This window comes from Staurois parvus, unplaced genomic scaffold (assembly GCF_062004578.1).
Source record: "Staurois parvus isolate SC_StPar_1 unplaced genomic scaffold, SC_StPar_1.0 ptg002686l, whole genome shotgun sequence".
Lineage (NCBI taxonomy): Eukaryota > Metazoa > Chordata > Amphibia > Anura > Ranidae > Staurois > Staurois parvus.
Window position 1 is genome coordinate 1,588,636 of NW_028320482.1, and position 14,276 is coordinate 1,602,911.

Sequence of the window (14,276 nt, forward strand, 5' to 3'; positions counted from 1 at the left end):
CCCGCCGCCATCTTGAAACCTATGTGGATTTATAACTCTGCCCAAAATTACATCACCGATCTTGTCTCCAAATATCACCCAAACCATTCTCTCCGCTCCTCCCATGACCTCCTGCTCTCTAGCTCCCTTGTCTCCTCCTCCCATGCTCATCTCCAGGACTTCTCCAGAGCCTCTTCCATCCTCTGGAACTCTCTACCCCAATCTATCAGACTATCGCCTACTCTGCTCAGTTTTAGGCGATCTCTGAAAACCTATCTCTTCAGGGAAGCCTATCCTGCCCTCAGTAAACAATGGAATCTTCTATTCCTCCTACCAGTCCATCCCCCACAGTTATTACCTTTTGTACCACTAGCCCCTCCCTCCTAGATTGTAAGCTCCGAGGAGCAGGGCCCTCAAATCCCTCTTGTATTGAACTGTATTGTCTCCCTTTATATTGTAAAGTGCTGAGCAAACTGTTGGAGCCATATAAATCCTGTATAATAATGACCTAATAATAGAAGGATGGTCCTTGTCTTGTCTATTTATTGTCAGTGCTGTTTGTTTAGAGGACCATATTACTAGAATTTATCTCCACAATGAGGAGAATGTTCTGGCCCCGGAAGTGGGGGAATGTTGTGCCCCTGAAGGGGTTAATCTGGGTTCCCACACTATATATGTGTGTATCATCATCTGCTGGAGATAAAAGATGTCACAGTGACTATGGAGGAAGAGGACAGACGTGACCATGGAGGAAGAGGACGGACGTGACCATGGAGGAAGAGGACGGACGTGACTATGGAGGAAGAGGACGGACGTGACTATGGAGGAAGAGGACGGACGTGACTATGGAGGAAGAGGACGGACGTGACTATGGAGGAAGAGGACGGACGTGACTATGGAGGAAGAGGACGGACAGGACTATGGAGGAAGAGGACGGACAGGACTATGGAGGAAGAGGACGGACGTGACTATGGAGGAAGAAGACGGACGTGACTATGGAGGAAGAGGACGGACAGGACTATGGAGGAAGAAGACGGACGTGACTATGGAGGAAAAGGAAGGACGTGACTAAGGAGGAAAAGGAAGGACGTGACTATGGAGGAAGAGTACGGACGTGACTATGGAGGAAGAGTACGGACGTGACTATGGAGGAAGAGTACGGACGTGACTATGGAGGAAGAGGACGGACAGGACTATGGAGGAAGAGGACGGACATGACGGGGTTACTGGGTGTAAATAGGAAATAACATCTTATTACCTCCTCTGCTGCCACTTCCACCAACGTCTCCTCTCTACTTCCTCCCAGCTCACCTCTCACCCGGAACTTCCTCTCTGTAACTGACATCACTTCCTGTCTATTCCATAGAGACTTCCTGTCTGGTTAGAAGTGAGATCACCACCTAGTGGAGCTCAGAGGAACTGCAGCCTCAAGAAACACCTGGGACAATTCTTGCTCTGCATGGTCTTTCAGCTATGGTCTGCAGATCTAGAATAACAAAAAGGGTTATTTTGGATAAGCCAACCCCTCGCCATAAAGGGGGGACCGAGACAGCTGCAGTATCAGTTAACTAAAAAGAACACATAGGGCAGGGGTGGGCAACTGTGGCCTTCCAGCTGTTGTAGAACTACAAGTCCCATGACGCATTGCAAAACTGACAGTTACAAGCATGACTCCCAAAGGCAGAGGCATAATGGGTCTTGTAGTTCACCAACAGCTGGAGGGCCACAGGTGCCCACCCCTGGCATAGGGGAAACTGACAACTAATTATTATTATTATACAGGATTTATGGCGCCAACAGTTTGCTCAGCACTTTACAATATAACGGGAGACAATACAGCAACAATACAGTTCAATACAAGAGGGAAAGGAGGGCCTGATCCTTGGGGGCTTACAATCTTAGAAGGAGGGGCTAGTGGTACAAAAGGTAATAACTGTGGGGGATGGACTGGTAGGCGGAATAGAAGATTCTGTTATTAGCTGAAGGCGGGATAGGCTTCTCTGAAGAGATATGTGAGTATGTGATAAGATACTGAACAGCTACTAAAATACATCATGAGTTCTATTATTAAAACATGCTTTCATTTTTTTCACTGTCAGTAGGGTTCCCCACTGGCAGCTAAATGTAAAACAAATTGCCGGCAATTTCATTTTTATTTAAGAAAAACAGCTTCGGGTTCCCCCCATCCATACCAAGCCCTTCAGGTCCAGTATGGGTTTTGAGGACAACTCCTATGCTTAAATAAAGAAAAAATAGCATGGGAACCCCCCAAAAATCCATACCAGACCATTATCTGAGCATGCAGCCCAGCAGGTCAGGAAAGGGGAGGGGCGAGTGAGCGCCGCCCCTCCTGAACCATACCAGGCCACATGCCCTCAACATGGAGGGGTGCTTTGGGGTAGGGGGCTCCTCGCCCAAAGCACCATGTCCCCATGTTGATGGGGAGAAGGGCCTCTTCCCCATAACTGTGGTCAGTGGTTGTGGGGGTCTGCGGACGGGGGTCTTATCAGAATGTGGAGGCCCCCAGATCCTGGCCCCCCCATGTGAATGAGTATGGGGTATATGGTACCGCTACCCTTTCATAAAAAAAAAAAGAGAGTAGTGTAAAAAATGACAGAAGACAGTCTTTGACAAGTCCTTTATTTAAAAAAAAACAAATGTTCCCCGAAGTGTAGTAGCAACTTTGGGAATACCAGGGAAACTCCGGACATGAACTTGAGGAAAACAGACCTTTTATTTACCAGCTGGGACTTAGCCAGACAGTGTCTGTAAAGCTAAGTGGCTTCCAATGCCTCTTACACGGTGTATATACCAAAAATTACATCACAATGCATATATTTCCTCTTTCACTCTCTGAACATTCAAAAGACTTTCTAAACTGTGTAAAAATACCAGCTACATATAAGAATACCAGCTACAAGCTGGAACACATTACTTCACAGGAAATAAGGGAGGGGGGAAGTGAGCTGGTGACCTTGCTTTTGCAAATAGAAGCTGCTAGAAATATTAAAGTTTAAATGGAAACTCTGCAATATCAACCCACTTCGGCAGCACTTCTGCCCGGCTGTTTATCTACATGGGCTGGACGGGAAGTGGTTAAATAAACACCCAGTGCTCCAAAACATCAATGTGCATCTACTCCACCACCAGATGTCTGCTCACCTCCAGCAGCGTGACCTCACACAATACTATGTTTGGTCTAACTACGCCTTTGGTCCCAGTATGGATGCTGACGATCGACTTGATGGATCCAAACTATCAATCACAACTTTAGAATTTACCTTCCATCATTTCACTTCATAAATAAAACACTCCACATAGTACGTAAACTTTAAAACATTTTATTAACTCTAAACAAATAAAATTCGCACTCACATGTGATGGGTACCCAATCGCACCAAGTGTAATCAGCGTCTGCTGTCAATGTATGCCTGAGATCCGTGGACCTTTCCCATGGATAATCCATAATGGTTGAACTCATGCAATGGGTAAAATGCAGACACAATAGTTACCGCGGTGTCACTCCAAAAACAGCTACTTCTGCTACCATCGCTGGCTTTGTGGACCGTCGTGACGTCGTTCAAAGCCCCACCCTGACGTGTTTCTTCACTCATCACATGCCTTTCTCAAGAGGAACATAATTGGATTGGATAGGATTTGACCTAACATGATGGGTATCAGATGCTTATTTCACCTCGGAGATGGAATGTGCCCAATCTGTCTCTGGTACCCTCCAATATAGGCTTGCTTGGGCCTAAAATGTTGGTGATTAATTGATACCTGTGAATTATTCTTTTTTTTATGAATTCTATTTTATTTATTTTCCCTATTTTTCTGTTTTTGAGTTTAAGAAAACATACAATACAAAATGCAGCTTAACAGTCAGCTGGCAATGAGCAGTAAACTTGAAAAGAAGCTCCATAGGAGGGGGCCCAAACATACTTTCGCCCCTCACCGAGTGGAAATACAGGAGGGGCCCCCCAGGTACCCTTTTGCTGCCAGTCAAATATTTTATTATTGCCAAATTGTTCTGTAGATTCTGCCAAACAAACCAATGGCTGTGATCAGTGGCTGCCAAGACTCTGATTGCAGCTATTTACCTAAATTTTGACATCCCTTCCCCGCCAACACTGCCCCTGCTGCTCTGCCCTGTGTCTCCCATGCATCGTCTTCTCCTCTCCTCTCATCTCCCTCCAGATTCAAGTGCTGCAGGGGGATTTAAAAAGATCCCAAAGGCTGCTCTGATAACCCCCTTGTACTAGCACCACCAGCTCGATCCCCCACAGCCTCCTCTATGCAGCACTGCTGCCCAGCCTCCTTCCTCCATGTCCTACTGGATTCCCTCTTCCACATCCCACTGGCTTCCCTCCTTCACATCCTAGTGGGCTTCCTCCTTCACATCTCACTTGCTTCCCTCCTCCACATCCCACTGGCTTCCCTTCACCATGTCCCACTGGCTTTCCTCCTCCACATCCCACTGGCTTCCCTTCGCCACATCCCACTGGCTTCCTTCCTCCACGTCCCAGTGGCTTCCGTCCTCCACGTCCCACTGGCTTTCTTCCTCCACATCCAACTGGCTTCCCTCTTTCACGTCCCGCTGGCTTCCCTCCTCCATGTCCCATTGGCTTTCCTCCTCCACGTCCCACTGGCTTCCTTCCTCCATGCCCCACTGGCTTCCCTCCTCCATGTCCCACTGGCTTCCCTTCGCCATGTCCTACTGGCTTCCCTCCTCCATGTCCCATTGGCTTTCCTCCTCCACGTCTCACTGGCTTCCTTCCTCCATGCCCCACTGGCTTCCCTCCTCCATGTCCCACTGGCTTCCCTTCGCCATGTCCTACTGGCTTCCTTCCTCCACGTCCCACTGGCTTCCCTCCTTCACGTCCCACTGGCTTCCCTCCTCCATGTCCCACTGGCTTCCCTCCTCCACGTCCCACTAGCTTCCCTCCTTCACATCCCACTGGCTTCCCTCCTCTACGTCCCTTTGGCTTCCCTCCTCCACATCCTACTGATAATGGAAATTGGTAAGATCGGGATGGAGAGTGGGAGGAAGTCTAGTAAATATGTCATATTTATCAGCTCTGTGACGGTGGTGTGGGCGGGACAGAACACACATGGAGAGCAGTGGGCACACAAGGTTTTTTAATTGAGGGAAGTGGGACACTTGATAGGGGCAACAAGGATAACGTCCGGGGCACACAACAGGGGGACAGTTCAGGCAAAGATCATCCGGGCCCACAGCAGGGGGCAGTTCAGGCCAAGGTAGTCCGGGCACACAATAGGGGGGCAGTTCAGGCCAAGGTAGTCCGGGCACACAATAGGGTGGCAGTTCAGGCCAAGGTAGTCCGGGCACACAATAGGGGGGCAGTTTAGGCCAAGGTAGTCCGGGCACACAATAGGGGGGCAGTTTAGGCCAAGGTAGTCCGGGCACACAATAGGGGGGCAGTTTAGGCCAAGGTAGTCCGGGCACACAATAGGGGGGCAATTCAGGCCAAGGTAGTCCGGGCACACAATAGGGGGGCAGTTCAGGCCAAGGTAGTCCGGGCACACAATTTGGGGGCAGTTCAGGCCAAGGTAGTCCGGGCCCACAATTAGGGGCAAGTCAGGCAAAAATAGTCTGGGCACATGATAGGAGCAGTTCAGGCAAGGATAATCCGGACACACAGTAGGGGCAGTTCAGGCAACGATTATCTGGGCACCCTGTAGGGGACTGCAGGGGCACTCCACAACATGCGGTTTGTAGGGACACTCACGGCAGATGGCTTCTAGGGACACTCAGCAGGGGGCAGCTTCCAGGGACACTCACAGCAGGCAGCATGCAAGGACCCTCAGCGGCAGCTTCCAGGAGCACCCAGTAGCAGACAGTGTGCAGGGACACTCAGCAGCAGCTCCCAGGGGCACTCAGCAGCTTCCAGGGACACTCATAGCAGGCAGCATGCGGGGTCACTCAGCAGCAGCTACCAGGGGCACTCAGCAGTGGACAGCTTCCAGGGACACTCAGCAACGGACAGCTTCCAGGGACATTCCCAGCAGTCAGATTCCAGGGACACTCAGCAACGGACAGCTTCCAGGGACACTCGGCTATGGACAGCTTCCAGGGACACTCCCAGCGGTCAGCTTCTGGGGACACTCAGCAATGGAGAGCTTCCGGGGACACTCCCAGTGGTCAGCTTCCAGGGACACTCGGCAATGGACAGCTTCCAGGGACACTCAGCAATGGACAGCTTCCAGGGACACTCCCAGTGGTCAGCTTCCAGGGACACTCGGCAACAGACAGCTTTCAGGGGCACTTGGCAATGGACAGCTTCCAGGGACACTCGGCAACGGACAGCTTCCAGGGACACTCGGCAATGGACAGCTTCCAGGGACACTCGGCAATGGAGTTTCCAGGGACACTCAGCAACGGACAGCTCCAGGGACACTCAGCAATGGACAGCTTCCCGGGACACTCCCAGTGGTCAGCTTCCAGGGACCATCCAAGTTCTTGCCCATCCAAGTTCTTGAGGTAAGACTTAGCTAGACCCCAATTTTTCATACTCAGGCCCAGCTAGCTGTTGAGGCCAGACCCAACTAGCCCATTTATTTGTGAAGCCCAGATAAAGTTGGCCATGTCAGCCTTCAAGCCCAGTCCCAACTAGCCCATTTATCTGTGAAGCCCAGATAAAGTTGGCCATGTCAGCTTTCAAGCCCAGTCCCAACTAGCCCATTTATCTGTGAAGCCCAGATAAAGTTGGCCAAGTAAACTTTCAAGCCCAGTCCCAACTAGCCCATTTATCTGTGAAGCCCAGATAAAGTTGGCCAAGTAAGCTTTCAAGCTCAGTCCTAACTAGCCCATTTATCTGTGAAGCCCAGATAAAGTTGGCCATGTCAGCTTTCAAGCCCAGTCCCAACTAGCCCATTTATCTGTGAAGCCCAGATAAAGTTGGCCAAGTAAACTTTCAAGCCCAGTCCCAACTAGCCCATTTATCTGTGAAGCCCAGATAAAGTTGGCCAAGTAAGCTTTCAAGCTCAGTCCTAACTAGCCCATTTATCTGTGAAGCCCAGATAAAGTTGGCCATGTCAGCTTTCAAGCCCAGTCCCAACTAGCCCATTTATCTGTGAAGCCCAGATAAAGTTGGCCAAGTAAGCTTTCAAGCTCAGTCCCAACTAGCCCAGTCCTAACTTACATGTCAAGCCCATGCCTAAGTTGTCCACTTAGCTATCAAGCAGGTACTTGGCTACCTGTCAAGTCCTAGCCTAACTAGCCCATTCATCAGTCAAGCCGGGCTAAGTTAGCCTACTTATCTGTTAAGCCCTTGGCAAGTTATTCCACTCAGCTTTCAAGCCCAGTCCTAACCAACTCACATACCTGTCCAGCCCAGGCCTAAGTAGTCCTGTCAGGAATGGACTCAGCACTGGTGGTGGGACTCACCTGCCGTGTGGGCTGCAGTACCAGGGCTGACCAGCGGGTGCTCTCAGCAGCCAGAAGCTAACTCCTGCAATCAGCCAACACCTGGGGCTGATTGCAGGAGGTGTATTTAAGGAATGGTCAGACCTGCAGTCAGGGCCTTGGTGTATGTTTCCCATGAGCCCCTGTACCTGGTATCCTGTGTTCCTGCCTAGTTGCTGACCCTGCTTTGATCCTGACCGTCTCCTGTTGAACCCCTGGCTTGCCTGACCATCCTTCTGCCTGATCATCTGTACCGCGCTGCCCGTGAGTTACTGAACCCGGCTTGTGACCCTGACTATTCTCTGCCTGCTCCTCCTGTACCTCACTGCCCACATGTTGCTGACCTGGCCTTCTGACTACGCCTGATGCTACCCAGACGATCCATCCATCCTGCACAGATCCAGTCACTACTGTCCAAACCTGCCAGCCCCTTCACATCAGGCTTTCCCCGGTACATACCCTCGGCGGACCCCTCTACCACAGTTGGGTGCACTCAGGGGCCGCGGCCTCAGTCCTGCGGCAAGTCCATCCCCACCATCAGGGGCTCTGGTGAAAAGGCAGACTGGGGCTTAGACTCCGTGCCCTGGGGAATCCTGTTCTGTGGGTCACTAGAGATCCCGCTGGGCGGTGCCTGACAGTGCCTTACGGCCCGCCTGACCATTCCACCTCTCCAGCCCTGACTACGCCTGTGTTCCTGAAGCCTGCTACTTCCCTGTGTCAGTCCACACATTTCTGGTCACACCCGGATCCCTGACAAGGCCACTTAGCTGTCAAGCCAAAAGACAGCTAGCCCACACACCTGTCAAGTTCAAGCCCAGCTAACCCACTCATCTTTCAAGCTAGGCCCAACTAGCCTGCTCAGCTGTCAACACACACCCAGCTAGCCCAATCAGCTGTCAAACCCAGTCCATGCATTGTTAATTGGGACGCATGTAATACCCTTCTATACTTATACCATCTCTCAAACTCCTGGGAATGTGGCCTGAGTGGAATCTCCATTAAAGGTTATGAGGTTGCCACCACCACATCCTAGGTGACCTCTGACCAAGGTGAGTGTGGTACAATTTGATTTTAGAATTTAGATTTTTTTTTCTGGTCATTTTTGCCCTGAAATATAATTTTTATGCATTAGCAGCTGTCTATATCCACTGCATAGAGGAAAAAGCTGTAGAATGTCCACCTCTCTAGTGCTGTGGGTCTCAAGTGGTTGAGAAGTCCATGTTCTGCTCACCTTTCTGGAGGAACTTCTCATCTGAGGGTTGACCATCAAAAACTTGTAAAGGGAAACATTTACTGTACACCTTTCCTCCAAAAATATGTCAGCATAGAGACAACTCAACAAAGACGCATGGAAAAAGGTTTGCGAGTAAGAACTGTATACAGCTCAAGTCATTGATCGAAATATCTCAGCTGAGCATAATATACAACATGAACTCGATTTACTAAAGCTTGGAGCAAATTATTATCTTGGGCTTGTTTTTCTGCGGGTTGGTCTACATACTACAAAGAGTCGCACCAATCTATTGCCACTATGGCCACTATTCAGTGCTCCTACTCCTTGACCTCTCTGCGGCCTTTGACACAGTCGACCGCCCCCTCCTCCTCAAAAAACTACATTCCCTCGGCCTCAGAGATTCTGCTCTCTCCTGGCTCTCATCCTACCTGTCACAACGCTCTTTCAGCGTTACCTATAATGCTACCACCTCCCCCTCACTCCCCCTCTCTGTTGGGGTCCCTCAAGGCTCCGTCCTCGGGCCCCTTCTCTTCTCCATCTACACCACCCCCCTCTGCCAATCCCTCCACTGGCTTCCGATTGCGCAACGGATCAAATTCAAAATCCTAACACTGACGTACAAAGCCGTCCACCATACTGCCCCGAACTACATCACCGACCTAATATCCAAGTACCGCCCAGCACGCACACTCCGCTCCTCACAAGACCTCCTTCTCTCTAGTTCCCTGGTCTCCTCCTCCCATGTCCACCTCCAGGACTTCTCCAGGGTGTCACCCATCCTCTGGAACTCCCTGCCCCAACCCATCAGATTATCACCTACTCTCCTCTCCTTTAGGCGCACCCTGAAAACCCATCTCTTCAGGGAAGCCTACCCCACCCCTTGCTAACTTGCCGACCTCCTCCACTCTTCCTACCACTCCATCCCCCACAGCTATCTCCTCCTGTGCCACCATCCCCTCCCTCCTAGATTGTAAGCTCCAAAGAGCAGGGCCCTCAATCCTCTCATGTTTTGCATTGTATTGTTATTGTTCTGTCACATGTTCTGTCGCCCTCTGTAATGTACAGCGCTGAGCGAACTATTGGCACTTTATAAATACTGTATAATAATAACAATAATAATTCTATTCTTTGGAGGAACATTAAGAGGTTTTTCTTAGTATGGCTCTTCCATTCCTTCATTCAGGAGTGATATCCTCTGTAGAGAAATAAATACATGGCATATCCAGCCTTATCCATATAATGGCAATGCAGCATATAAAATCCTCCATAAATAACATTTCAAGTCTTACACAGATCTCCCTCAAGCACAACACAAATACATAGACATGAATAATTTTTTTGTCTGGGGCCACAGTCAACTGAGATGAGAGATGCTGGATTATTAGGATTATTCTATACTATAGTAAGAAAGAAACATTCTTTTTGGTGGTTTCTCTGATGTTCATTAAGATAGGTCTTCCTTGTAAAACATTTCCCGCACTCATGGCAAGAATATGGCTTTTCCTGTGAGTGGCATATCTGATGTCTAGTAAGACTAGACTTCTGCGAAAAGGATTTTCCACACTCAGGACATGAATACGGTCTCTCTCCTGTATGGGTTCTTTGATGGGTAACAAGGTCTGATTTCCAAGGAAAACATTTCCCGCACTCAGGGCAGGAAAACGGCTTCTCCCCCGTGTGCAATCTCTGATGTACAACAAGGTCTGGTCTCTGTGAAAAACATTTTGCGCACTCAGGGCATGAATATGGTTTTTCCACCGTGTGAGACCTCTGATGTGTGGTAAGATGGGCTTTCTGTGTAAAACATTTCCCGCACGTCGGACAGGAATACGGCTTCTCGCCTGTGTGAGTTCTTTTGTGTATAGCAAGGTCTGATTTCCGTGCATAAGAGTTTCCACACTCGGGACAGGAATACGGCTTCTCTCCCGTGTGAGATCTCTGATGTCTTATAAGTTCTGATTTCCGTGTAAAACATTTCCAGCACTCAGAACAGGAATGAAGCTTCTCACCCGTGTGAGATCTCTGATGTACAGTAAGACTTACATCAGAGTTAAAAGTTTCCCCGCATTCAGGGCAGGAAAATTCCTCCTCCACCTGAATTCCAACACCATCCTTCCCAATATGAGGTTGCTCGGAGTCAGAGGGATTTGATGGTCCATCCACACTGTGAAGTCCACCATCCATAGCGGAGCTCATTGTCATTTCTCCGGCACAATCTTCTGTGATGTCCTCATCTTCTATTTTACATCCTGGAGATAAAGTGAGACGATCCTTTGAGGGTTTCTCCATGGTGTGTCCTGGAACAAAATATAAAACCATGATCAGTAGTAGTGGTGAGATGAACACCCCTGACCTTGGTGAACATGAATCCATTTCAGATGTCGAAACTGAATCCCATTGAAGTCAACGGGAGCCAAATGTTACAAATCAGTTCTGGCGATTTTTTAGGATCATTTTTGTTATTATTATACAGGATTTATATAGCGCCAACAGTTTGCTCAGCGCTTTACAAAATGAAGGCAGACATTACAGTTACAATACAATTTGGTACCAGAGGAAACAGAGGGCCCGGCTCGTTAGAGCTTACAAACTAGGAGGCAGAGGATTGTCAAACAAAAGAAATGGGGGGCTGGGCGCAGCCTTGGGGGGGGGGTACATGTACCAAAGCAAAGACATTTTTAATACATTTGATTTGGTGGGGAGCAGTGATTTCAGTAATGCTGAAAGTTATACATTAAAAATGCAAAACTCCACTCGATAACATGCCTGGAGGGTGCCCCGACCTGGCCTATGAAGTGTCTGTACAATCTATACAACCTACTGCAGCAATGCTGATATTTACAAAGCAAGAAGTGTGTTTAGATTGCTGGTAAAATGACAGTTCCCTGCAGATTCATTCTATTTGTGTAAAAAGTGGCTGAGAATTCTATTAACCACTTCCAGTCCGGACACTTTCACCCCCATCCTGTCCAGGCCAATTTTCAGCTTTCAGCGCTATCACACTTTGAATGACAATTGCGCGGTCATGCAACACTGTACCCATATGAGTTTTTTAGAATTTATTTGAGACAGATAAAACTTTATTTTGGTGGTATTTATTCACCACTGTTTTTTTTTTATTTTTTTTGCTATTAAAATGAAAAATTCCCAAAATTTTGAAAAAAAAATGTGAAAAAATTATAACTTTTCAAATTTGTTTTTTACATTTTTATATTATTTTTTTTTTTACATACTGCCACCCTAGCGGTACAGTGTCACCATAGTGACACTGTTCTACTTGTGGTGGGTGGTGAAGATTTTTTTTTTTACACTGATTGCTTTTACACCCATAAAGGCTGTAAAAGCAATCATTTCTCCTTCTTTCTGGCTGCATTCTTGCAGCCATTGAGAAATACTGTGTGAGCTGTGATTGGTCACAGCTTGTCACATGGTACAAAGCTGTTGTGAATAGCCTTGTACCATGTGACCTCTGTGATCATTCACAGATTTTACACGTGGTAAGCAATGATGTCAGAAGTGACATCTTGCTTACTACTCTGCATGTGATCACTGATTGGCCAATCAGTGATCACATGATCGGGACCTCGCACAGAGGTCCTGTACAGCGATCGGTACCCCTACCATGTCGTCCAGCGATGTAGACCCACATCAATCACAATACCAACGCCTGCCAAAAGAAAAGTACCTGCCAACCTGATCTTATCCTGATAACTATTTATCCACTTTTAACAGCTCCAGTGGACAGCAGCGGATATAAATAAAGAGGCGGAGTCTACTGGGTGAAAGCACTGACCACATATACAAAAGACCATATTTGGTTAATGATGTCACGGGGATCCCAATGACATTATTGGAATTTGGGGGGACCCTGTGCTGTTTTTTTCTTTTTTTGTGTATAAGGTTCCACCTAAAATTCATACCAGACCTAAAGGGCCGGGTAAAAATTATGAGGGAACCCCACGCCATTTTATTTATTTATTTGTAACTATACCACCCCTTTGCAAGACTGATAAAAATCCTCCTGTGCTGCCACTACCTAACCTAACAGTGCAAGTTGCAGAAAGCACCTAATTGTGTTCCCCTAAACCAAATAAATCAACCAAAACGATGCTGTGCTACTCATAAATACCTAAAATAGGTCAAATAATATGAAAACATGTAAAACCATCATTAAGTATAAGATAAATGTAAATATCCAGCTGAGACCTCGAAAGTGACACAGAGGTGACTAAAGAATAATGATCATAAAGAATAATAATCATAATAATATACATAAAGCATAAAAGTGAAAAAAATGTAGTGCAAAACATTAATAATTAGCAAAAAAAAAATGGCAGGGCTTAAGCGTGAAGACGTCATTTCTGGTTTTGGACGGCAGCTACCATCTTGGTACACCCATCCCTATGTGCATCGCTATACATGCTCATATGGGTCTGCTGACCCAATTTGATGGAATGTTTGAGAAGAGTCATTTGATGCAATGCAGATGAGGAGACATCCCAGAGAGCTGTTTGGCAATTGACTGTCCAAAAGTGTTTGTGACCTACACTAAATTGCCAAAAGTATTGGTTGGCCGGCCTTTCCACGCACATGAACTTTAATGGCCCCCCAGTCTTAGTCCGTAGGGTTCAATATTGAGTTGGCCCCACCCTTTGCAGCTATAACAGCTTCAACTCTTCTGGGAAGGCCGTCCACAAGGTTTAGGAGGGTGTCTATGGGAAGGTTGGACCATTCTTCCAGAAGCACATTTGTCAGGTCAGGCACTGATGTCGGGGGAGGAGGCCTGGCTCACAGTCTCCGCTCTAATTCATCCCAAAGGTGTTCTATGGGGTTGAGGTCAGGACTCTGTGCAGGCCAGTCAAGTTCCTCCACCCCAAACTGGCTCCTCCATGTCTTTATGGACCTTGCTTTGTGCACTGGTGTGCAGTCATGTTGGAACAGGAATGGGCCATCCCCAAACCCTTCCCACAAAGTTGGGAGCATGAAATTGTCCAACTCAACCTGTCCTGTTAAACCGCTGTATGGTCTTGGCCACCATGCTGCAGCTCAGTTTCAGGGTCTTTGCAATCTTTTTATAGCCTAGGCCATCTTTATATTGCGCAACAATTCTTTTTTTCAGATCCTCAGAGAGTTCTTTGCCATGAGGTGCCATGTTGAACTTCCAGTGACCAGTATGAGAGAGTGAGACCGATAACACCAAATTTAACATACCTTCTCCCCATTCACACCTTTGGTAAAAGAATGGGTCGCTCTCAGGAGCTCAGTGACTCCAAGCGTGGTCCCGTGATAGGTGGCCACCTGTGCAATAAGTCCATACGTGCAGGCCAGTCAAGTTCCTCCACCCCAAACTGGCTCCTCCATGTCTTTATGGACCTTGCTTTGTGCGCTGGTGTGCAGTCATGTTGAAACAGGAAGGGGCCATCCCCAAACGGTTCCCACAAAGTTGGGAGCATGAAATTGTCCAAAAATAACTTGGTATGCTGACGCCTTAAGAGTTCCCTTCACTGGAACTAGGGGGCCAAGCCCAACCCCTGAACAACAACCTCAAACCATAAAACCCTCAACACCAAACTTTACACTTGGCACAATGCAGTCAGGCAAGTACTGTTCTCCTGGCAACCGCCCAACCCAGACACA

At 48.0% G+C, this 14,276-nt stretch overlaps 3 protein-coding genes across 3 annotated transcripts in view; all 3 read right to left on the bottom strand.

Moving 5' to 3' along the window:
* LOC149429920 (uncharacterized) overlaps nucleotides 1–14,276 on the bottom strand; it is a 233,819-nt gene that overhangs the window by 42,985 nt on the left and 176,558 nt on the right. The gene's annotated exons all lie outside the window — the stretch shown is intronic.
* The window catches only part of LOC149429921 (uncharacterized), a 106,107-nt gene that overhangs the window by 15,017 nt on the left and 76,814 nt on the right, over nucleotides 1–14,276 (bottom strand). The gene's annotated exons all lie outside the window — the stretch shown is intronic.
* Nucleotides 9,708–14,276, bottom strand: part of LOC149429923 (uncharacterized) — a 37,180-nt gene continuing 32,611 nt past the window's right edge. Inside the window, exon 8 of the mRNA XM_089666391.1 lies at nucleotides 9,708–10,666. Within this exon, the coding sequence (XP_089522517.1) occupies nucleotides 10,032–10,666 (635 nt within the window). The 3' untranslated portion in view covers nucleotides 9,708–10,031. The remainder of the gene's footprint in view (nucleotides 10,667–14,276) is intronic.